General features: G+C 36.2%; 1 protein-coding gene across 1 annotated transcript in view; it reads left to right on the top strand.

The window, feature by feature from the left end:
* Nucleotides 1–22282, top strand: part of LOC140166021 (uncharacterized) — a 120779-nt gene extending 98497 nt beyond the window's left edge. Inside the window, exons 39-47 of the mRNA XM_072189394.1 lie at nucleotides 1220–1330; nucleotides 6852–6920; nucleotides 8253–8306; nucleotides 8995–9030; nucleotides 16374–16446; nucleotides 17538–17644; nucleotides 19119–19249; nucleotides 20296–20437; nucleotides 21614–22282. Coding sequence (XP_072045495.1) covers nucleotides 1220–1330; nucleotides 6852–6920; nucleotides 8253–8306; nucleotides 8995–9030; nucleotides 16374–16446; nucleotides 17538–17644; nucleotides 19119–19249; nucleotides 20296–20437; nucleotides 21614–21766 — 876 coding nt within the window. The 3' untranslated portion in view covers nucleotides 21767–22282. The remainder of the gene's footprint in view (nucleotides 1–1219; nucleotides 1331–6851; nucleotides 6921–8252; nucleotides 8307–8994; nucleotides 9031–16373; nucleotides 16447–17537; nucleotides 17645–19118; nucleotides 19250–20295; nucleotides 20438–21613) is intronic.
* The last annotated feature ends 3213 nt before the right edge of the window (nucleotides 22283–25495 follow it).

Below are 25495 nucleotides of genomic sequence, written 5' to 3'. Positions count from 1 at the left end.
TTCATAGGTGTAAGTGTTGAAGCAGAAGGTCAGTTTTGGATTGTGTTTTGCTGCATGGAACCTCCTGATGATCCCATAGGGCCACCAGGACCTGAAGGAGAACAAGGGCCACCAGCACCAGACACTGCCAAGGTAAGATCATAGTCGTCATTTAGTGTGAGGGTTGAAACAGAAGCTCAGTTTTGGATAGCGTTTTGCTGCTGGACCCTCCTGATGGTTTCACTGAACTTCAATGACCTGAGGACCACCAGGACCTAAAGGAGAATGAGAACCATCAGCAACAAACACTGCCAAGGTAAGATCATAGTTATCAGTAACGTGTAAGGGTTGAAGCAGTTTTGGATAGTGACTTGCTGCTGGACCCTCCTGATGATCTCATTGAAGCACTAGGACCTGAAGGAGAACAATGACCACCAGCACCGACAGCAGCCAAGGTTCAAATTATATTCATCAGGGCTGAACAGAAGGTCATTATTGGATAGTGAAGGGAAAACAAGGACCACCAAATCATATTCATCAATAATGTGTAAGGGTTAAAGCATGTCATTATTGGATAGTGTTTGGCTGCGTATGGGTTCTGCTATTAAGAATCATAGGACCACAAGGACCTAAAGGAGAACGAGGACCGCAAGAATCGGAAAATGTCAAGGTAAGATCATAATGATTAGTAGGGTGTCAGGGTTGAACCAGAAGGTCAGTACTGGATAGTGTTTTGCTGCCTGTTGCTCCCAGTTTATTGTCAAATCAGTGCAGAGTGAGTGGGTTAGATATGAAAATTGTAAGTTTTAGGAAAATTATAGATGGATTTTCATACAATTTATTGATTTTTATATTGCTTGTAAACAAAATGTATAAGTAATCTTAATGAAAAGTAATCGTTTATTATTTGTTTAAAAACTTGCTGTATTCTCAAATAAAACTAAATAATTCTGGTAAAATTGCCTTCCAAAACGAAATATGCACGACCTGTCCCATCACCGCAAGAAGATTGCTGTGACTATTTGCTACTTGACTGTTTTTTGTTTCAGGGTGAAAAAGGAGATATAGGTCCTCAAGGAGATGCTCCACAGGGAGAAAAGGGAGAAAAAACTTGCTGTATTCTCAAATAAAAATAACTAATTCCGGTAAAATTGCCTTCTAAAACAAAATATGCACGACCTGTCCCATTACCGCAACAAGATTGTTGTGACTATTTGCTACTTGACTGTTTTTGTTTCAGGGTGAAAAAGGAGATATAGGTCCTCAAGGAGATGCTCCACAGGGAGAAAAGGGAGAAAAAGGAGCAAAGGGAAAACCAAATAAAAGCAAAAAAGGTCCAAAAGGTGAAAAGGTAAGCAATCTATTACTTGCAATAAATTCTAAAGATGTATGATCAGTTTTTTGCAACTTAAGGGTACATGCGGTATTGTTGGTCGAAGCAGCCAAAAAAAATTTTTTATTGTCTAAATCAATATATTATTGAAAAATAACACTTTGGTGTTTTCAAAAGTTCATTCTACAAATCATATACTTTGAAAACTTGCTTAATTTATTGTTGTTAATGAGTTATGTACATTTTACAAAAGTGTTGTTGTTTCAGCCCTCATTACAACATAACTCAAGAACCACAGGACCTATAAAAGCATTTCTGTGATATTTGAATTCTTCTACACTCAGAAGGAAATGAGCGATGCAATTTTGCGAAGCTGACTACCATTCGCAAGATGTTGTGAACTACCAAATCGCAACACTTTAAAATAGTGTATTACCTTAACGGGTTAGGCCATTTTAAATAGACTTTCGAAAAGTTTTTTGATACATTCATTGATTTCTCAAAAAGTAAAAATCGCAGTTTAACAAATAACGGTTCAAATGAAAGCCATTATTGGGGGCTAATTGTTGTATCACTATGAAAGGCCTGACACCAATATAAACACTTGTTTCGGTGACCCAAGTTCATGGTCATTTCTGCTCACGCACTTTTTTTACAGATGGCCTGGAATTTCATATTTCGGTTTCAGCGGTTGCCCAAAAAAGGTGGTATGTTTTTGAAAAGCGTTTCCGCTTGGAATGTAGATAGTTATTGTTGCTATTACTCTTCGCGATTTTAATTTATGCCCTCTTTAGCCGACAATTTTCAATGCATTTTACACAATAGATACGTCGCTTGCATAAATACCGCTATTTTTAACAGTATCGTTTTTGTTAACCAACATACCATCCAAATTAGTTCTCAAGACTTTGATGAAACCATAGATACCAAATCGGACTGCATGTGATGAACAGATTTTAAACTAGAATCAAAAGAACCAGCGTAGGCCCTCTCAAAATGTACTTTTTTTTAAATATCGCGTTGTGATAAAAATGTGCCTTTTCCTTGTTTTTTATAACAAGGAAAAGGTTTACTTACCTCAAACCTCTCAAGTAGCGTTGTCTCAATGTCCGTTACTGGTTGGTATTATTCAGATTAAGCGATTTTCATGATTTAGGCCTACTTAGCCTACATTTGACCAACTATTTGCCCACACCGTGTACGAATATATTCCAAATATGGCGCTGCATTCAGTATCACACTAACGACAAGGTTATACTAAGATGTGTAAGACAAGGTTATACTAAGATGTGTAAGACTTTCTGACACTATATTCACGGTTTTTCTAATGGCTGTTCAAACTTATGACAAATTTGGCTGGTTTTCGTTGTTCAATACCATTTCACCCTGATGTGACAGTGACGTCACATCCGGGGTCACGTCAGTAAAAAGCTGGTTTCATACTACCCTGCCGCTTGCAATGAGCGGCGTGGCGCACACGCATTGCAGACAATCGGACACAATCAAGGCTTGTCATTGGTTGAAGCGCTCTGCCGCTGCCGCAGCTGCAAGCGGCAGGAAAGTATGCTGGGGGCATTATACGAATTTTATTAGGCGCAGCATCACTCGCTGGAGTTCGATGGCGCTGGTGTACATACGCACGCGCAGGCCCTCGAAATCGGCGGTAACGCGGACGTGCCGTTCCCAGAAAAATTGGAGGTCACAGAAAAAAAAAATTGGAAAAAAAAAAAAAATCTTTTTTTTTTTTTTCTAAGTTTTTTTGAAATGTTTTCCTACACACCCACAAATTTCACTGAACATGCAAATCATATATCTAGTCTAAATTATACTCCCAAGTTCAGTGCACGCACAAACCCTAAAAATCAATGCCAATTGGAATATACAAATTTGTGTAAGGCCAGGAAAAACATGTTATTAAAATTTATGCTATAATTAGTTGACCATGTCGGAAATGAATCCCACAAGATAATTCTGAAGATCGGGGAAGTCCAACACTCAACTCTTGTTCATTGTTGTAATGTAGAGCATAAAATGTAGCATATTTTACACATTACTCTTTACAATGCATTCTTCATGCACATTAGTACCCCCCACACACACATGGGGGCCCCCTCCCACATACCTGAACTTGAGGTGGGTGTCAAAAATTTTATGAATCATCGTTTTTATATTGTGCATTAAATATATCAATTTCAGCCATGTAGGCCATGTTATTAGGCAAAGAAAAAACTTTGAAGAATGCCTCTCATGTACAAAAGTATAGGAAACTGAACATTTAAAACCACTTTTTTAGGATGAAGGAAGCATTTTTTTCAAAAACGTCTGAAACAGGTCAAGAATTACTTTTAACGTAGATATATGCATTTTTTATGTCACGAATGGCCTCTTTTGGGGTGCTAAATCTGCTAAAATCACCTGGGCTCGACCCCGGCGGGGGGGGGGGGGGCTCTCATGGTGATTTCTTACTTTAAAAAGTCTAAAATCCATGAGTTTCTTAAGCTTTTGAGCCCCTGGACCGTTAAGGGCGAGCGGCAAGGCGCTCGCGAATTTCAAAGAAAATTTAAAGCAACATAGTTTAAGTTCCCAGACAGGAAATATTTTTCCTATGCCCTGCGCACGCGCTTAAAGACACCGCATAGATGCGAGAGCGAAACAGCTGTTCACAACGCGTTGACATCACTGCCACATCGGGGTGAAAAATGGTATAGGTAATAGATGACTATGAAACCTCAAACTCGCCCCTCGATAAAGGTTGGCAATTGAAGCAGGCCTCAGTTTAGCGAACTTTGTCTAGTTTAATGCGATCGAGTGCAAACGCCTTTCGGACTGTGAAGGTTTCTGGATATCGAATATGGGTTTAGATTAGGCCTATATCATGTCCTCTAGGCCATATAATTTATTTTTGGAAAGGAAAGTCTAATCTCGGAGCCTATTCAATTGAGAAGGGACTGGATTTTGTCATAATAATATAAAAAATAATACTTGTCGTCCATAACAAGAAAGAATGCCTCGCGATTTTTTTTTTTTTCCTGCCATAGTATTTTAATTGATTAAACTGAACATGAAGCTATATCTTTACTAGCTTCATGCACTAATTTGCAGACTCGCCCGGCTTTCTACATGTAGTGAGTACCACATTAGATTGTGTTTACAAGAAATAATAAGCGCTGCCTCCTCTAAATTTCTTATGCCAGCAGCTTTGATGATTAAATATTATCTACAACTTCGCACCTGTGTTCAAGGCCTTTCTTTTATCTATTGACCTCAAAATAAAGGATTAGAATGATCAGAATACCGTCCCTGACCCCTTTCCACACATTAATAATGAGTCGGTAAGGGAACGTGCTACCGTTATACTTCAACAAGTACGTATGGCCACTACACAGTTCAATGGCCTTATTGTGATCTGGCGGGCGTTTTAAAAGCACGGTCCCTGACTGCGTGGGCATATTTCCGGGCAAGGAACAATAGAGACCAATTGCCTGGCAATGGCGTCACATGTAATCCCAGTCTATAGTGTGATTAGAACATTATAGGCTGGTGGTCACTATATAATGCGATCAGTACGAAAAGTCCAATGCGATTATTAATGTATTTTCTAAAATTAAAAGAACCACTTTTTAGCGGGAATTTGTGTAAGTTACACAGCTGAAGTTGTGAAAGGGTTGAAAGACTACAATATTACGGCATAAACAAGAATTTCTTTGTTTGGTCGTTATTCCTATAGGCTCATCCCTTAAACATACGTAACATAAGTACTAGTAGTAAATGGTCAAGGCTTGATGCTCATGGTTGATCAGATCCATGTATATTGTATATTCTTAAACACTTGAGAATGTTCTTGCAATCTTATTGGTTCTTACCTGTGTGATATGACACGACATCACACACCTTAGCGCGTGCGTGTCGACGCGATACTTGTATGTGCTATTTGAGCCAATCGGAATGTGCATAGCAACAATAGGACTGATCGATTCTAAGCCCTAGGTAATTCCTTGTAAAATGTAGGATTTAATTTGATTAAAATTTGGCATACTTATGATTAATACATTTATTTTCTTTGAAATGTTTAAGAATGAGAATAAAGGTATTGTTTTTAGCTGCTGTCGTGCATGTATCGTCTCATATAACACGCGACATCATTATTTTTTGGCGTAAAACAACTCGGCTACACCTCGTTGTTTTACTTAAAATAATGATGTTGCCAGTGTTATACATGTATGAGACGATAGATGCACTCCAGCGGCTAAAAACAATACCTTTATTCTCTAATTGCATACTTTCTGGAAAGTACCTCGATGATAAAAACGTTTAAATATTGTACTGTGATCTGGGTATTTTAAGCATGGTCATGTCATGTAGCAGCACCATGACTCCGTTTACACAGAGCCTGAAGTCGACTTAAGTCGACTGAATTTGAACTCTACTTCAATTGTGGATAAACAGGGTCGCTGCGTTTTGAACTCGACTTCAGAAGTATACCTAGAGCAACTTTTGTTGAATTCAAACTCAATTATAAACTCGACTTTTGTAGTGTAAACAAACATGCAATTAGAAGTCGAGCTCTTAAGGGTGGGGTATGAGCGTTTGGACAGTATTTATTGTGGGACATTAGAGCACATCAGACATATCAAATTGCATTCTGAATACGAAGAATGTCCTTCTGATATCAAATAATTTTGATTTTTGAAATTCGCAATGTAATACACATTTTATGGCAAATGATTAAAATTGATATTTTGATATTTAACAGTGCTTTCGAAAGTAAACTTTATAAATCTGATGATTTATACTTAAAGTGTATGTAGGTGGGATGAAAAGCCGACGATCAATTGAAAATTTTGACCTTTCGATTGAAGATATGGATTTTTTTCCCCAAAACACCAAAAAAATCCATATATTCAATATGAAAGGTCAAAATTTTCAATTGATTGTCGGCTTTTCCTCCTAGCTACATACACTAAGAATATGTCATTAGATTTATAAAATTTACTTCGAGGACTGTTATATATCAAAATGTGAAAAATATCAAATTTTAATAATTTGTCATAAAATTTGTATTATATCGTGAATTTCAAAAAATGAAAATTATTTGATATCAGAAAGACATTCTTCGATTCAGAATGCAATTCGATATGTCTGATGTGCTCTCATGTCCCACAAAAAATACTGTTGAAACGCTCTAAACACTCATTCCAGATCTCTTAATGGTTATTGGAAGCATGAGCAAGTGATGACGTAAAAGTTTTGAACATGGTTTGAAGTGGTCTAATGTGTAAACACTCTATCAACAAATACTTTATGCTAATCCTTGGTTGCAATATGAATTTGATGTCACAATCGATGTCAACTTCTCTGTGTAAACCAGGTCCATGACAGCAATTAAATAATGGCTCCCAGCCTTAAAATGTTTTATGTGAAAAAATAATACAATACCATTTTGAAAGTGTTTACTTTTTTTCAGTGGGGAAAAAAGTAGGTTACAGTTAGACATATCATAAAGCCACTTGACTGATTTGTATTATTTCTTTGTTGTTAGGGCGAGGCACCTCCAGGAGAACCAGGCACTCCAGGCCCACAGGGTGAACCTGGAAATGATGGACCAGAAGTAAGTGTGTAATATCTAACTACTGTAAAAGGGCGTTAATTTTCACACTTTTCACATTCAACGCAGCTGCCATGAAAATAAAATGCAGGAATTTATTCTTTTCTGTATAGGTACTGTATTGTCTCTGATAAACGCTCCCCCTCTAATAAACGCCCCCTTCTCACACTTTTCATAAATTACATGTCTGGTCATACATTAATCTGCATATAATGTCAATCTCCTTAAGAAAAATACAACACGTTTATTAGAGACAATACGGTATATGTAGGAACTGCATACTTTCAACTCCCTGATAATTAACGATGGAATAGTAGCAACATCATGAAATGGATGATTTGTACACAATTTCTTGGTGGGTTTGGATCAAGTTCAACAGAAGGCAATTTTCTGCAGTTAAATTTTTATGGTGTGGATCAAACTCTTCCATTTTCCTAAGTTCATATTAAGACTCTACTATGTTCTGAAATTACAACTAGATGGTGAAGTAAAAACAGGCTGCTTACTGATCCCTGTGGAACAGCACAACCAAGTGTATGGTTCCTAGACAAAGTGTCACCATGCAACACATTGTTTGCGATCGAAAAGGAAGTTCACAAACCACTGGAGTACTTCGCCCCTAATGCCATATCGATCCTTCAGCTACTTCAGTAAAATATTATGGTCACAGTATCAGAGGGAGCTGAGAGGTCAAGCAGCACAAGTATAACATCGCAGTGAAATCCAGTGCACATATAATGTCATCTTGAACAAGGAAAACAATGCAGTCTCATTAATTCAAGTCATGTTCTACATCATGAAAGACATTTCATTAAGGGGGTATTACACCCCTCGATAATTTTGTGTCTATTTTTGCATTTTTCTCAAAACTAATAACACAGTGGTAACAAAGTTATGTATATTATAGGGGCAAGGAATCCAATTACTACACTGGAATTTCAGTGACCCAAGACAAGCGGTTTGTTATTTATGATCAGAAATATGGTACGCTTAGGATGTACATCGCTTCCTATCATATATACTGAACCGCTTGTCTTGAGTCACTGAAATTTCAGTGCAGTAATTGGATTCTTGCCCCAATAATATACATAACTTTTTGTTACCAGTGTGTAATTATTTTTTGAGAAAAATGCAAAAATAGTCACAAATTTACCACATGGGTGTAGTACCCCCTTAAAGAACATTTATGAATTGGTAGAAATTGGTAGAACATTTTTGAGTTGGTAGAAATCTCATTTTGTATTTATTTACCATATCATCCAATTTATTGGATTTACATTCCTTTTAAGTGATATATAAAATTGCTAATATGGATGTGTTGTTTTTGTTATCTAGGGCCCTAAAGGAGAAAAGGGAGATCAAGGTCCTAAAGGACCACCAGGACCACCAGTAAGTCATATTTATTTCACTAATTGGTATGAAAGACTGTTGGAGTTTACATTCATAAAACATCTGTTGCATTATGCACCAAAAAGTTCACACCACAAATGCATTACCATATACGTCACCGAGTAAAATGGTAGCCATTCAAATGCAATTTTATCGGCTCTAAAGTATCTTGTTACCATATCATCTGATTCATTTATGGCGACGGATGTGATAGAAAACTCCCCTGACCCAGGATCGGTAAAAGAGAAGTTCCCATAAATTCTAGGGAGGTGGAAGGCAAAAGGTCTACAGACTTGGAGGGTCTGTGTATTGGGTTGATTAATACTCTGCGTGCTAGCCATAGCCTTCAACATAAAAAGTCCAAGTTTGAGATATTTTCTCAAAATATCAAGAGCTATCTAAAGAACCCCTGAACCAATACTAGGCTTGTTTGTACTCATTTTAATGCATTTTCCATGTTGATTCCAGATATGGTAATGAAAATTTACAATTCTGAAATTTTTGAAATTTTGATTTTTTTTTTTATAACTTGTCGTCTGCAGTCGATACCCGCGTGGAGAGAGTTAATAATGGTATAGTCTACTCTTACCAATCGTTATCCACAGACCTGAAATAGGTCTAGACGTGTTACTGTTGATTGGTCAATTAGTTGAATTTCTAATGATTTTATTTCTTTGATTGATTACAGGGTCCTCCAGGTTTTCCTGCTGGTTATGTTCCCCCTGTGAGTATAATACATGCATAACTATTTATGATTTGTGTAAACATGCATTGCCTGGGATTTAATTTGATATTTATCATGTACTGCACTTGTTACCAAATATGATGCGATCAAGCTAAATGAGTGACCAAAAATGGACCCGTTTGCCGTTTATCACATTATAGGCCTATGTGACCAGCTCCAACAAAACACGGAACAAGTTGCCACATATTCAATTTTGTGTAAGGCAGGAAACTAATTGGCCCATTACTCTGAATAGCAATTTGGGAAAACTATCAGGTTATCATTTACAAAATTATCCATATCTTGAAAAGTATTGATGCTATTTATATAATTTTGGTATCATTTTGAAGCTTACTCTAGTGCTTACATTTTTTAATGAAATGTCCAAAATGCGACTTTTTCCTGGTTTTTTCAGAGCGGGTCACATATTATAAAGTAGATATTGTTACTGAAATGTTTAATTAAACTAATTTAACAATATTATTGGTTTTCATTAATCTTAATGCTTCAACTGAATAGTGCTTTATTGTGATATTGACTGGAGTAATGCCGATATTGACAATTTATTAGCATTAATGTCACCGAAAGTGGACCTGTTTGCCAAATATCACACTAGATTATATTCAAGACCCTCTTAAAAAATGTTTGATTAAACTTAACTGGCCTCAAAAAGAAACTTATAATTTTTCACAAGGTCATATCTTAAAATTCTGTCCATCAAAGTGATCCAAAATTACACACAGGATTACTTCAATACTCTACTCTAAACACATGTCAGTAACCAAGTAATTGCCCAACTGACACAACAACAAAATGCACTGACATGGAACAACTTCCTGGAACACATGTCACAGCCCATTTGATGTGTGCATGTAAAGCAATTATAACAGCAATGTGGACTTTCCTGTCTCAGGATTGCCTCCAAAGAAATAATTACACCCCGACATAGGCAAATATGGACACATACGCCTGTGTGCCCCAACTCTCTCACAAATACCTTCATTTGTTTTGACTTCTTCAGGTGTCTCAAACTCTATGTTGCCGAAATTTCCAGGCTGTGACATGTGATACAGCAAGCGGTTCCATGCCAATGCATTTTTCAGTTGTGTCAGTAGGATAACCGTTTGGATATTAATATGATATTAGTGTAGAGTAATTTTGCTTCATTTTGATGGACAGATTTTCAAGATATGACCATGTGAAAGTTTCTCTTTGAGCCCAGTTTAGTTAAGATTTTCACTTTATGATTACCCTGACACTTGTATATATATCCCAGTGACCTTGCCAAATTCAGGTGAATATGTATAGTAATGAAGTCAAGTTTCAAAATTAATTTCATTTATAATCTTAATTAATAATCTTAATGCTTCAGTATCTAATCAATTATTGAAAATATAGACACACATGCCATGCATGAACTTTCTATGCTTAATATTGCACCCACTTAACTGGAATGGGACTTGATGATTAAAACAAAATAACATGCAAAAACTGACACAAATAGTGTCATTGCTTGCCTTGACTTAATAAGTATTCTGATTAATGCTTTGCTGCTTTTGTATATTGTTTGCCATTTTTTTAAATTCTGTTCTAATTTATGTCATAGTGTTTTATTCTATTTGCATTGTGTATTTTTCCTTTATTTTTGTGTGATTTATTTGTATTATGTTGTTGTTTTTAATTTGGCCAATAAAACAAAACATTGTGTTGCCCTTTAAGCTCCAAAGTCAGGAATATTAAAATCAGAATATTAAAGTTACTGTTGTATAACACCAAAGTCTTGTGTATGTACTGTATATAGTCCAGTGTTCAACCAATTCAGCATCGAAGTGGTTACGTAATTCTCTTGGTTACCGGATCACGCTACTTTGGTATGCCTTCGAGTGCCATATACTTTATGTGGTGATCATTTCGATCGTGGTTCATTACTCTAGCGCGTGATCCCGTTGACATAGTAACATTACGTAACTTCGATACTGAATTGAGCCAGTGGTTACTCACTTGTACTTTTTTCCTGCACTTCCCCTTATTTTCTTTCAGTCTTTGAAGTACCAGAGAAGATTTTACCAAGTCATGTTATAGAAAAATGATTTAATTTGTGTACATCGTGGAACATTCAACTACGCTTGTTACTCTGCGACTAATCATGCTAATACATGAGCATACAACGCTACTCTATGTGTCCATATTAACGAGGTTATCTGCATACAACAGCTTACTACACACAGCCACGCAAAGAGTATGTTCCTCGATGTACACAAATTAAATAATTTTTCTATAATAACAGATATTGTAGAAAAGACTGGTGCACTCAGTTATGTTTTATTTTTTATTTTTTATTGTAATAGTTGAAACGGAGAAATATTGGTGCACTCGTAGTACAACTTCAGTTTTTGATATCATATAAATCATCTTTCTTTAATATCAATTAAGGGACGAGAAGGAATGCCAGGCACGATTGGACACCAACTTTCAAGGACGATTAGATTTATGAGTTCTGCAATGGTGAGGTTTAGAGCCTTCAGCAACCAGATTAGAAACTTGGATGTTTTGTGATTTACCATGGGTTGTTTTCATTTTCAAACATGTTGTTTTCATTTGTTTGTCGTACATGGACATGTTAGTGTAATTTGTTTGTTATGTGGTTAAGCATAAATGTGTACATCCATATCAAAACGATGCACTTGTTGGATGCTACATGTGTCTCATTTCACATAATAGCTGGGAATACAGAACATACTCAATTCAAGTGGAGGTCACTTCAAATCATCCCCAAGTCACATGGTTAAGGAATGTTCTCTGTATTCCTAACTATTATGTGAAGTGAGACACATGTAGCAGCCGACAAGTGCATCCTTTTGATATGGATGTACACAAATGTGTCTCATTATTATTCATGGCAATGGTATACACCGTAGAAGTGACGTCATAATCAGATTAACTACCATAGCAGTAGATGAATACAATTTTTGAATAGATCGCCCTGCACTACAAGCAGATTGCACTAATCACCTGTGTATGTCAGCAAACATAGATTGAATACAATACCGCTCTTTCTCAAGATACTAATCTTACAGGTGCAAGTGATCAGCCTTTCTTTCACATCTATGGTTCAATGCATCGGTACCGTGTGAACGTTGTAGTGAAGGGCGATATAGTCAAAATTGTATTCATCTATTGCTATGGTAGTTAATCTGATTAACTATATCACTTATATGGCGAATACATATGATACATACCTACAAACTCAAGACCATAAGCAAAATTCTCAAAACTGGATTTTAGCAGAAGAACACTAACTGATATTTTACTCAAGCATAGAACTTGAAAACTAGTCACATCATGTATCAAGTTGACAAATTGTTCAAAGTGAGAATTAAAAATATAGGTGGCAGCCCTTCCAAAGGTTATAGTCAATTTTACATTTTCCAGTTTGCACTAAGAATGTTCCTAGGCAAAGTTGGCTATGTTTTGTATTCAAAATGGACTAAAACTTTCTGGCATGAGAATTTTCAGCCTTTTGCCTGAATTCACACAATTTTGTTGTCCAATTTTCAGCCTGTTTTTGGCCTTTTAACACACGTTTTTCAGGCAGTTTTCAAAAAAGCCATTCTTAACGCCATGCCTGAACTTTGCAGGATCTAGTTCAATTCAACCAGTGCCAACATGTTCTGATTTTATGGAAATGAGTTATGCTAAACAAAATAAATGTTATGTCTCAAAGTGCCCGCACACATTCCTTTTTCCTTAAAGGTCCGTAACCCGATCGACAGCATCATCCCCCCGATTTTTTTCATTGTTGATGAGGTTTTGGTATCACATAATAGATAATATTTTTCTCATTTCTATCCTGAAATTTGACGCTCCAAGTCGATGTATTTCCGGAGAAATCATGAAACACAGCGGTTTTTACAGGCTACCAGTTGTTCGCATTTTACACGACCACGGGAGTTTTGGGTAGTCATAGAATGAAATCGGAATAGATTCGGAAGACTTCACCCCAGTACCAATTAGTCATAAAAATACATCAAATAGGCCCCTAATGTCAAACTATAGATGGCGCTATAATGATATAAAACAAAAAACAAAAATAAAGAAATACATAAGAGGCGAAATAAATAAGGAAACATGACCTATATTGTCAAGCAATAAAACAAAGAAAAATCATAAATATGTGAAAATGTGCATCATATAGCTAAAAATAAAGAAATAATTAAGCGAAGTAAATACAGCATGGGCTATCTTGTCAAGAATGAGCGCAGTGATATGTAATGTTTTTTAAGATTAATCAGTATGAATAGAGGGTATAAAAGTGTACAGAGGCGAGCTGGTTTTTCAGTGCCAAGGCGAACACTTCCTGTTTCCACCGGACATGCGCTCGCCGTTGTTTGGGATGCCTGACCAGAATGCAATTCACGCGTACCAGTGCATTGGCTTGCTAATATGCTAATTATTCACATTTATGCTGAAATTGTTCCGTTTTCTCACATAGATTGATAAAGGGGACAATATTGGACATTGTATGTAAGTTTGAAGAGAATCCATATCCTAAACCGATAGGGTTACCCCCCTTTAACACATAAGTTTCAGCTGAAACAGCATTCATTTTGTATTTATTTTTTCCCTTAAGTTTTTTGCCGTAAAATCATGAAATTCTGAGAAATATTTTGAAGAAGATTTACTTGATTCGATTATAGATATAAACCAATTGATATTTGTATTTGAATTGTGTAAATGGGGCACCATTTTATGCTGTGTACTTTTGAACACTCACAAATGACATCTTAATTCAAATAAGTTTTCAAAAAATCTTTAAAGCAAAAAAACAATACATTTCACATTTGTTTTTGAAACTGCCAAACGCTTTGAGACATAAATTTTTTTTTGTTTAGCCCTACAACTTTCATTGTGGAGGCATACTGTATTGAGTTTTGCATACAGCCAAATAAGAAACTTTGCCCTTTCCAAAAATTTAAAAAAAGGGTTAGTGTATCACTTGGGTACAAGAGTAATTATTATTATAATTATAGGCATCCGTGTATAAGTATAACACCATAATATGTATCCCAACCAAATTGTTCTGCAGATGATATATAATTTTATAAATCACCAGGAAAACAAAATAAATTACAAAAATATTACAAACTGTATTTATTTTTGAAGCGAACCCCACACCTATAATTTGCGAGTCGAGGTGGTCACTGTTCTTGATATACGTCCGCGTCTGTCAGAGTTGCCATGGTAGCCGCGCGCCAGTGCAATGGAAAATGGACTATTGCACTGGTGTGGAGTGAAATAGTCTTATTCTATAAATAGCAAAAATATTCAATAGTTATTGACCAATCAACATGATCAAATGATAAGAATCTTTGTATGAGTTAAGCACTTTTCTCAAGTGGGCATTGACTGTATGCATGAAGTCATAACAAGATGCTAGTTGTCCATGGGATATCTGTTTGATTTAATTGATGTCATTGTTTGGTTTAGGGTTAGACATTGAGAATACTCATCATCATTCCCATTGGTGGGTGTGTTTGTCTTGTATGTCTGTAGGCTTATACCAGTGAATGGTGGGTGACATGCATGTATGTATATTTTAATTGACCACCGTTACAGTATAATTGCCTTTACAAAAGATTTCTCAATTTTCAAATTAGCTTAGTGTATATGTATTGTACCAGTGATCATATTTCTATTACATAGAACAGAATGTTTCCAGTGTGACATTGTGACATTGTTCAGCAACTCAGCTTTTTTGAGTATTTTTATAGAAATATACATAATATGTGACACGATCTGGTCCATGGAGGCCAAAGGCGGCAAATTTGAAACAATAAAATACATAAGAAAATAGACATCCCAAAACTTAATAACTTTAGAACCAAGTATGCTAGACCTTTGGTGTGAACAGTATATGACAGCCTAATATTTGTATAAGGTGAAGAAGGTGAATTATGAATAAAATACTGGAATAACTTACAATTTTCATCCAATCTCATTGGACTTCCATCTGGCAACTGCAAAGATGCTCTTTTATTGATCGTAATCGGAGACTGGTCACGTGTCAGCCAGCAAGGAATATTGATTATTGATGAACGATCCCATGCATGTGAAAGCTGAAATATCAGGCCCCCTTGTTTGTTGAGGGATGGCTTCTCCAATCATTCCCAAATAGCTTCTCGAACTCCCCATTTGTATAATGTCATAATTATAGTCTCCTTTAGCCTCCATGGACCAGATTTTGTCACATATGTTAATTTTTCGTTATTTGTTAGTTTTTGACTATAGTCAGTGACTATCTTGATATAATGTACTAATTAAAAAGTGTTGGTAAATAACTAAAGAGGCAAACCAAACTAACAGCATCAACACTGCTAGCTTTAGCGAAATATGCAATTGCATAAATTTATACTAACTGCATGTAAATGATCAGAGCAAAACTTTACCTTTATGGGCATCCTCAGGCCCGTACGCGGGGGGTGCGCCGCACCCCCCCCCCCCCCAAATTGGGAAAAGTATACAAAAAGTCCCAAAATTTCAAAATTTGCGAGCGTAGCGATAAAAAAAAATCTGTTTTTACGCTTTTTTGGACAAAAAAAGGTTCAAATTTTGGGGAAAAGTCCACTTTTCACAAAATTGCCCCTCCCCCCTTGAAAAAAGGTCCACTTTTTCAAAATCAGCACCCCCCCCAAATGAAATCCTGCGTATGGGCCTGGGCATCGTATCTGAGACAGTGAAGGAGGGATCTGGCTATGAATACTGCTTACTACTAATACTAATAGTTGCATGGTTGCTACATGGCCTGTTATGGAAAAGATAGCTTGTTATTCCATAAAAGAGTTGTACATGAGATACATTACACAAAGTGCATGTTTATATGCAGCATAACAAAGTTAAAATGTCAATAAATGTAAGATTTACTAAATAAAAATGATAAATCATTTATTTTAATCATATCATTTTTTTTATGCAAAAATTTATATTTTCATGAACAACATTGACCTACACTTTGCAATGTCTTGGAGCATCAATGGGCTATTCCTTTTAAAATCCACATTACCCCTGTGGAAGATTTTGAAACACTTTTCACAGGGGGAGTATGTTTTTCAAATATAATTGGTCAGGGTTAATCATTTTGATACCCATACTCCCCCTGTATTATGGCTTTACACCTACCTTCCACATATGGAAGTTACCCAATTGTCTATTCTATTCAAAATTCATACTCCCTCTGTGGAAGACTTTAGCTAAATCTTCCACAGGGGTAGTGTGGATTTGAAATTGAAAAGCCCAAATATCATAATTTTTGCTTCTTTACTATTAACTTTATTTTCATGCTACAGCCTAATGGAACAGAAGAGGACCCTGCAGTGAGCTGCAAAGATCTTAAATTAGACTTTCCTGAAAAAGAAAGTGGTGAGTAAAGCTGAATTTATACACAATCGATGAGTGATTGCGATGTACTGCTTTTGGAAAGCGATTGGCAATCGCAGAATTTTGCGATGCATCGCCTGTCGCTTTTGCATTTATACTTTTCACGGCAATATTGATTGCAGACGACAATTATAATATTATAAGTGCCATTTTTAGAACATCCATTGCTGTCGATAATTATTACCTTGAATTAATTCATCATCGAAAGTTAATAATTGAGAAAGATAAATTAATTAGCAAAATAATAGATCTAGTTGGTTGGAAATGTTGGTTGATGCAGTCACGTGTCATGCGAAATCGCTCGAAAGTTGAGATTTCCTCAATTTGAAAAAGCGATGTTGTCTTTGACTCAGCGATTTGTATCGTTTGATCAGCTTGATGCTCTGAAAACGGAAGTAAACACTGAGCATGCGTGAGAATCGCTTTTCTGTAAAAGCGATCGAGTATAAATTCAGCTTAATTCTTCAAATTGTTCAGTATCCAAGAGTTAATATTTGGTATTTTTTTGTTTTATTACAATTCGTAAATATTCATGAGCAAACTTCATTGGTCAATCGCAAACGACACAACTTATTTCACTGTGTAATAGTTTTCCCTATCTACATAACAATCTCATTTCCCTAGCCTTAGTTTGATGTAATAAAACAAATACTACATGATTTATATCTGGGAATCTATGTTTATCATTATTTGATTACCCCAAGACAGAGAATTTTCAAACTTGGACTAAAATGTGCGATCTTTGTCTGGGCGGGAGGGAAATTTCATCTCGATCCACTCTGAGCAATTGCAGACAAACAAGTGACGATTCAAATGAGCTCGGCAGCCAACGTCACATTGCACAAACAAAGCAGAGAACGGCCATTGGATACAACAATACCATAACAAAGGGCTCAATGATTCTCGGCTGGGGTAAATTGGTTCTATTTAGACAAGCTAAATAAAACCGTATTTTTTTCCTGATCAAAAAAAATGACTATGTTGGGCAGGTAAAAACTTTTCGGGGCTGATGAATTTTATTACTTGCCTGATTGATTGATTGTTTAATTGATTGATTGCTTGCTTGATTACAGGTTTTTATTGGCTTGATCCAAATGAGGGAGCAGTTGGTGATGCATTCCGGGCATATTGCAATTATGAAGAGGGTTACAAAACCTGCCTAGAACCAATAGTTCAAGAAGTAAGCCACTCACTTGTTGTTTTCATAAGTGTATTATAGTGCATTATTTCAGATTCTGTCAACATCTTGTGCTCCTGGAGCACAGTTTGTTTCTCCATCTCATAGTGGTGTTATTATTCATGGTATTTATTCTGTTGTTTTCATAAGTGTATTATAGTGCATTCAGATTCTGTCAACATCTTGTGCTCCTGGAGCACAATTTGTTTCTCCATCTCATAGTGGTGTTATTATTCATGGTATTTATTCTGTTACTCCCCATTTTAATTTTTTGTTGTGCTTATTCCAGACAACCAAAAATTGTGGTGGACAACCAAACAATGAGATTTGGTTGTCCGGCGGACAACCACCTACCACACCACCTTATTTTCTTGTTTTGAACACTGTATGACAGTATCTGATGCAGATGACGATATTCTAATTTAAAGGAATTTGTAATTGTTATGCAAATGGGCCATTCCATTTAAAATCCACACTACCTCTGTGGAAGATTTTGGAAATATCTTCCACAGGGGGAGTATGTTTTTCAAAATGTTATTGGTCAGAGTTAATCATTTTAAAACCCATATACCCCCTGTATTATGGCTTTACCTATATCTTCCACAACAGGAGTGAGTATTTCAAATGGAAGTTACCCAGTTGTCTATTCTATTTGAAACTCATACTCCCTCTGTGGAAGACTTTAGCTAAATCTTTCACAGGGGCAGTGTGGAATTTAAATGGAATAGCCCAATTTACCAAAACATGTTTCTGAACACAAAGTCTGTCAATTTCCATCTTCGTAATCTTTACCGCATCCGTAAATTCATTGACCAGGATACCTGTCACCATGCTGTTCGCTCTTTCATACTGTCCCGACTTCATTATGGCAATGCAATCCTCTATGGTATCACTCAAGGTGAAAGAAATAGACTGCAGAAGCTGCAAAATCGTGCTGTGCGTTTGATTTTCTCTGTCCCTCGTTCAATTGGTACCTCCAACCTTCTCATTCAATTGCATTGGCTTCCAATCCAGGACCGAATTCTTTTTAAACTTCTGCTTTATGTTTTCAAGTGCTCTCAGAACCGTGCCCCTAATTATCTTTGTGAGCTTCTTTCAGCCTATGCTCCCGGAAGAGAATTGAGATCTTCTTCCGATAAGAATCTGCTTAGTCAGCCCAAGGTACATAGAGGATCTGGTTTAAATACCTTCTCTGTCTCTGGCCCAAGGGAATGGAACAAACTCCCTAAAGCCATCAGGGAGTCTCCATCAATTCCAGTTTTCAGGAAGAAACTGAAAACTCATCTTTTCAGTTAGCTTCTTTCTTGTTCCGCTGTGTTTCTTTTTTCCATCCTTTCTCTCCTTGTTCAGCGCTTTGATCAATTTTAAAGGCGCTTTATAAATACCTTTATGTATGTTTGTATGTATGTATGTAACTAACATGAAACCAGATCATTTTTTTTAACTTTAAAAAAATTACTGTTATTTTGTTTTTCAGTCTCCTGCGACAAAGTGGGCATTTAAAAAAGATTGGTTTAGTACATGGAAAAGTGCATTTGAATTTACATATCCTGTAACTGATGTACAATTACGTTTCATACAATTAGAAAGCTCCAGCGCTGAACAAGAGTGAGTAAAATAAAGGCAATAGCAGTGATTCGCTAAGGCCAAAAACAATTACCGTTTTGGTCCGAGTATAGTCCCACCTGTTTTTTAGGTGACAATTTTTCACAATTGGTGGGTAGGATTATACTCGAATTTCATTTTTTTTTTTTTAAGTTATTTATTTTTTCGGTTTTGGAGTGTCCCTGGACCTAGACCTAAATGCTAGGATCATTCATGGTTGACCTAAAAAAAAATTGCATGATGTTTTGTGTTTTTAATATGAAAATTGATAATTTGTATTCGTGTCATACTCTATTAATGATTTCAAAATGCATTCAAATTCAATGGGCAAGCAAACAATTAATTGTTTTTGGTCTAATCAGAAAATCTAACAAAATCATCATTTTTATTATAGAGAATACAGAATGGGCATGCTAATAACATACCCTGCAATTGATAAGACTGAGAACTACCTTATCATGGCAAAACATATTTTTGGTCAATGTTTGGGGAGTCTGTAGTAACAGACACTTGCCCTGGCTGAAATTTGATACACTTTTGATACATCACTTTTGATACGTATAAAACAGCTTTCCAATTCTAATCCTTTCATTTGATACATAATTATATCAAAAGTGTATCAATAATGTCACTTTCAAATTAGCATTCCAATTCTAATCCTTTTATGTATCCAATTTGTATTAAAACTATCAAATTAGCATTGCAATAATTCTTATCCTTTCATTTCATACACATTTCATACATATCAAAAGTGTATCAAATGGTAAGATAATGTATCAAAAATGTATGAAATAAGTTATGTATATCAAATGTATCAAAAGGAACATATCAAAACAGTATCAAATGAGATGTATCAAAACAGCGTTCCAATTCTAATCCTTTCATTTGATACAAATTTGATAAATCAGATTATTATATCACTTTGACAGCGAATAGGATCTCTCATATGATACCAAACTCTCATCAATGATGAGGCAATGAGGCAAGTCATGGGATGAGACTGTTGATGTACTCTTGATCAATAAAGCAGTTGTCTTTTTTTTCCACAGATTTATATTTAAATGTATAAAACTTGTAGCCTATGAAGATCTCAAAGGGTCAACAAGAAAGGCCACAGAGTTCAAAGGTCATGATGATAGTGAGATAGTAGCAGGTGACTCTGCATACCAAGTACTTGATGATAGATGCAAGGTAGGTCAATTGGGAACAGCTCATTTGTCTGAAGTGTCCTTAGTACAAAAAAATACATGACTAGCACACATGTATGTTTTGCGCGAGCAAGAGTTGGGACTATATTGATGCGCACAATAACAAAAGCGGAATAATTTCCACCTTATACACCTATCCGACTTCGCCATTACTGCGGTGTCCCCGATGTAAAACTGCGGTGTCCCGAGGTCGGGGGTTCCATCCATTATTTATTGTGTGCTATACAGAATTGTACCGGGAATTGTACACAACAGTGATATTCAATACACAATCATGAGTATTGAATTACGAATTAAATCTCCCGCTCTGGTACATCTGTGTTGCCGTCAATAGAGGGCCAAATACAGTAAACGCTTCTCGGATTGGTGTATATAAGCCAAACAAACTTTAGGGTTATGGTTGGAGATAGGATTAAGTTAGGGTTATGGTAATAATAATAATAATAATACACAGGCTTTTATTAAGCGCCATTTCAGGTGATCACAGCGTATGAAATAATATACATAAAAAACAACAACAATAAGATAAATGAAGCAAAAAGCAACATGATACAATGCAAGAACTATTATTGTGGAAAAAGGTGGGATTTGAGACCCTTTTTGAAGACTGGAAGTGAGCCGGTGGATCTTATGGTTTGAGGCAGGTTGTTCCACATGGATGGTGCTGTAAAAAAGAACGTCTTGTCAGCGGCTGATTTGAGAGTTCTGCTGTTTTGGTAATTCAAGACGAGTAAGTGTTAGGATTAGATCAGGTTGTGTTAAGGGTGTGTAATATCGCACTAGGTGACAATATCGTGAGTAAATCATCGGACGTATGCCTGGCAGAATTACGCTGACCATCGTTCACACTGCCACTACTCCTAGCAGCGCCTACCACTACTCCTAACAACTTGCACCGACCAAGTTCCGCTGGGTGTACATCTGACAATGTGAACACAGCTAGTGACTTTATGGCATACATGATGTTTATAAAACATCAAGATGACTGACCTCAGTCAAAATTGATGGAGTGACACACATTCACAACATAGGCGCTGGGAGTAAATTTGGTTTTACCTCAAATGAACAAATGTTCAGCTCGAAATTAAAAGGGAACATATCTGAAAATTGATTTGTTAAGATTTTAATTTATTTTTTGTTTTATTTTCTATTGTTACAGAGTGCTCCAAAAACAACACAAAAAACTACATTTTTAATATCATCTAGTGTTTCAGCACAACTGCCATTGAAGGATTTTAAACCTGTAGCCTATACCAGTAAGAAGATGCGGGTGGGTTTCAAGATCGGACAAGTGTGTTTTACACGGACATAGCAGTATTAGTACTCAGTTGTTGTTGGTTAAACTTTTCTGTGAAAAGTAATTTGTTTAGCACTCGCTAAAAGAAGTTCCAGGTCTGTTTCTGATCTGTATATGTGTAACTGTAAAAGAGTCTGCAGAGAACAAAATGTTCTGAAGGTCAAAAAGAACCTTTCTTGGTTCATATCTCGTCTTGGTTTCATCTAATTTCAAGAACTCTTTATGAGGATTCTAGTTCTACGTATGAGATCAATAACCAAGAACCCTTCTGGAACCTACCTTCATTAAGAATGTAAAAACATCAGTGATTTATATACATATGACAGGACATATGTCCAAGACAGGGCCTTAGCAACCAGGTGGCATGGTGGCCCCAGCTTTGTAGTAACTGGTTATATAATTATTTCTTGATAACATCATATAAGTTTGGACACAAAACCTCCAATGCTTGATGGCGGCCCTGATCCAAAGGGTTATCTTATTACGAGGGGGTATCCAAAAGTTTTTGACATCACCCAGAAGTGAAAGCTATACCGATGAAATTTTGTCAGTGTAATCACTGGTCCTTATGTACATTAATGGTCCAAAAATGGTCTCATAAGTACGTTTACTTTCTTAACAGGTGGCGCTAGATGGGCAGTAGGCGCATAACCTGTAAGATGGTGCAAATTGAGGCACGCAGCGTGATTAAGTTCCTGCATTTGAAGGGTTAGGCCTACAATGCTCAGAAAATCTATGATGAAATGAAAGCAATCTACGGTGATGATTGCCCATCAGATGGCACTATTGTCCCTCACAGATGAGCCAAGAAGTGGACGTCCATCACTTACGGATGATGCGGCCACAGTGAAAAAACTCAAGAAAGTGGAGGATCTTATCATGAAAAGGTTATGCGCCTACTTCCCATCTAGTGCCACCTGTTAAGAAAATAAACATACTTATGAGACCATTTTTGGACCATAATGTACATAAGGACCAGTAATTACACTAACAAAATTTCATCGGTATAGCTCTTTCACTTCTGGGTGATGTCAAAAACGTTTGGATACCCCCTCGTATAATTCCCAAAGTTTGTTCTGAAGGTTCGTAATATACAGAGAGTATAATCAGAAGATTAATATTTATCATTTTATGATATTAAATGAAATTTATTATATTAAATTAATTTTTGAAATGGATGTGTACGGTATTCAAATTATGAGCCTTCAGAATTATTAACTTTCAGAATTACAAGATGAAAATACACTATGAACCACAATGGCCTCATCCCAATGGCATAGTTCAATAACCTCAATTAAAATATCACAGTGCAAAATTTGACCTCAAGTTGCAGAGTATGAGTTTTTGTACCCAAATTTTCCAAGGTCATTCAATGAATGTGTAAATGTATTGGGGTTATAGAACTGTGCCCTGATAGATGAACATGTTGTGGATCCTAGTGATAAATACATTCATGCAGAGTTTCAGACTAAATCAAGTATTTTGTTATTATGAAAATTCTTACAAAATGTCTGCTATTCGAATAGAAGGGCTGTTTTTGGACATTTTGAGTTGGGGGGGAGTTGTTTCATTTTTGGAATTGGGTCTCTTTCAATTTTCAAATAACAGACCTTCTGAATGGTTTTGTTTAAATATTCAAACAAAAGGACCTTCGGAATGGAGGACTGCTGTTCTGATTTAGCAGGCCCTATGGAGGGAGGAAAAACGGATCCCTTTGGATAGTTTACACCTGAAGTTATCACTGAGTAGAAGAATATGAAAAAATCAATGATATAGTTAGTCCCTATCCTGTAAAATCCATTTGGGGCCAGTCCCAACCAAAGATAACTCCTGCAAAATCTCAAATCTCCTGCACACTCACCCCATGGGGGGCCACTTACGTTTCACAGTGTACACATGCGTGACTAGAAAAACATGAATTAAGGGTTAATTTCTGAGAATCCCGTTCAGGGGGTAAAAAAACCTTCTAGTTGGTGTGTTTAGGGGTCATTTTAATGATCCTGTTATTTCACAAAGCGTGTTTCCTTGGCATGTTTTGCATCAGGAACATCACCCAAACATAAATATTAGAAACTTATGAACAATAATAAATTATATACTATGAGGGTGTATTTGATCAAAAACCTGTTAAGGTGGTACCTTTCAAATAAAATCTTAGGGGTATCTTTCGGGTACATTCCTTTTCAGGGGGTAAAATCTGTTGCAAACCCGCAGCAAATTTCTGTTTAGGAGTGTAATTTCCTCAAAAGGGCAAATCCTGTTTAGGGTATGTTTTGAAAATCTCTGGTCACGCATGTGCACACTATGAAACTTGAGTGGTCCCCCCGTGACACTCACTCCAGCCTTGAGTCCCTCTAGATCCCACAACTTTTGTCTCCACTCCTGCAAGTTACTCCCATGTGACCTTATGCTCCCACCAACTCCTATAAGAAAAAGAGTGTATATGTCCAATTTTCTTTACTTTTCCTCAGTTGTTCAGCTCAAAAAGGGGACATATCTGATAGTAAAAGCTAACATTTTATGCAAAAGAAAATGGAAATGTTACAATATGGCTTTAATATGCAAGAATTTTTTGTACAAAAACATTATGTTGCCAGAGATTCCAGTGGTATAAAAAACTTTTTTTTTTTTTTTGGAGAAAAGTGGGGGGGGGTGCAGCAGGGCCAACTGCCAGTGTTTTTGGTCTATGTGCATAGGTGCTTCTGTAACACATGCCCAAAGAATTTAGGATTCTAGTGGAAATCCATCCAGCCCCCTATAGAATACATGACCTTAATCTCCCATTCAGGGGGTGTAAATTGCAAGTGAAGTAGCTTGAAGTCACCCATTCAGGTAACCCCATTTGAAATTCACACCCATATGGGTTGTATGGATTTTAACTGGTATAGCCCAATTTGGTTTGGTGTGCATTAGTATATGGAAATCAGGAAATATATTGTAGACCTGCATCAATTGCATTACCAAATTCTATGGTTGAGTTTGATGATAGTGAATCATGGAATATAACCAGGAAATACAATTTTTACATCAAAAACAAACTTGCCAGATGCAGTGTTTTATTTATTTTTTTATCTTTGTAAGTTGGGATTTATGAGTAAAATATGCCATAGATCAGAAATAAGTTCTGATAAGAAAATGATATTTTTGAAATTAAGTATTATCAGATTATTGCTTTGGTTGATAACTCTTCTGCTATAAACAACTGTTTTGTATAAATATTTTTTTCTAAGGCATTTTTTTAATGAAAACATAATTTTTCTGGATTTTTCAAATTGAAGATATTAAATATGCACTATATAGAATTAATGGATCTCAAAATTATAAATGTACATTCTACAGGAAACTTACTTTTTTAATGTTGTGTATTTTTATATTTTATGGCGAATCTATTTAATGGGAATCTATTTAATGGGCTATTACACTTGAAATCCACACACCCCTCTGGAAGTCATGACCTTAATCTCCCACATAGTGGGTATAGATTTCAATTTGAGTCACCCATTCAAGTAACCTCATTTGAAATTCACATCCTTGTGTGGAAGATTAAGGTCATGTCTTTCATAGGGTATAGCAAGCCATTGGGGCCATTACGTATTGCAGCAACTCGTTGCTTTGCTACCAGCCAACAGGAACATAGCTTTTGGCAACACGTTGCTTTCCAAAGCAACACAACGCATTGTTTAAATTCCTCAATAGGAGGCCCAAAGCAACGTGTTGCTTTCATTTTAGAGCATGTTGCGAACA

This window comes from Amphiura filiformis, chromosome 12 (assembly GCF_039555335.1).
Source record: "Amphiura filiformis chromosome 12, Afil_fr2py, whole genome shotgun sequence".
In the NCBI taxonomy this organism is placed as follows: domain Eukaryota; kingdom Metazoa; phylum Echinodermata; class Ophiuroidea; order Amphilepidida; family Amphiuridae; genus Amphiura; species Amphiura filiformis.
Note: the sequence above shows the minus strand (reverse complement) of the source record. Positions and strands in the feature narration are given on the sequence as shown.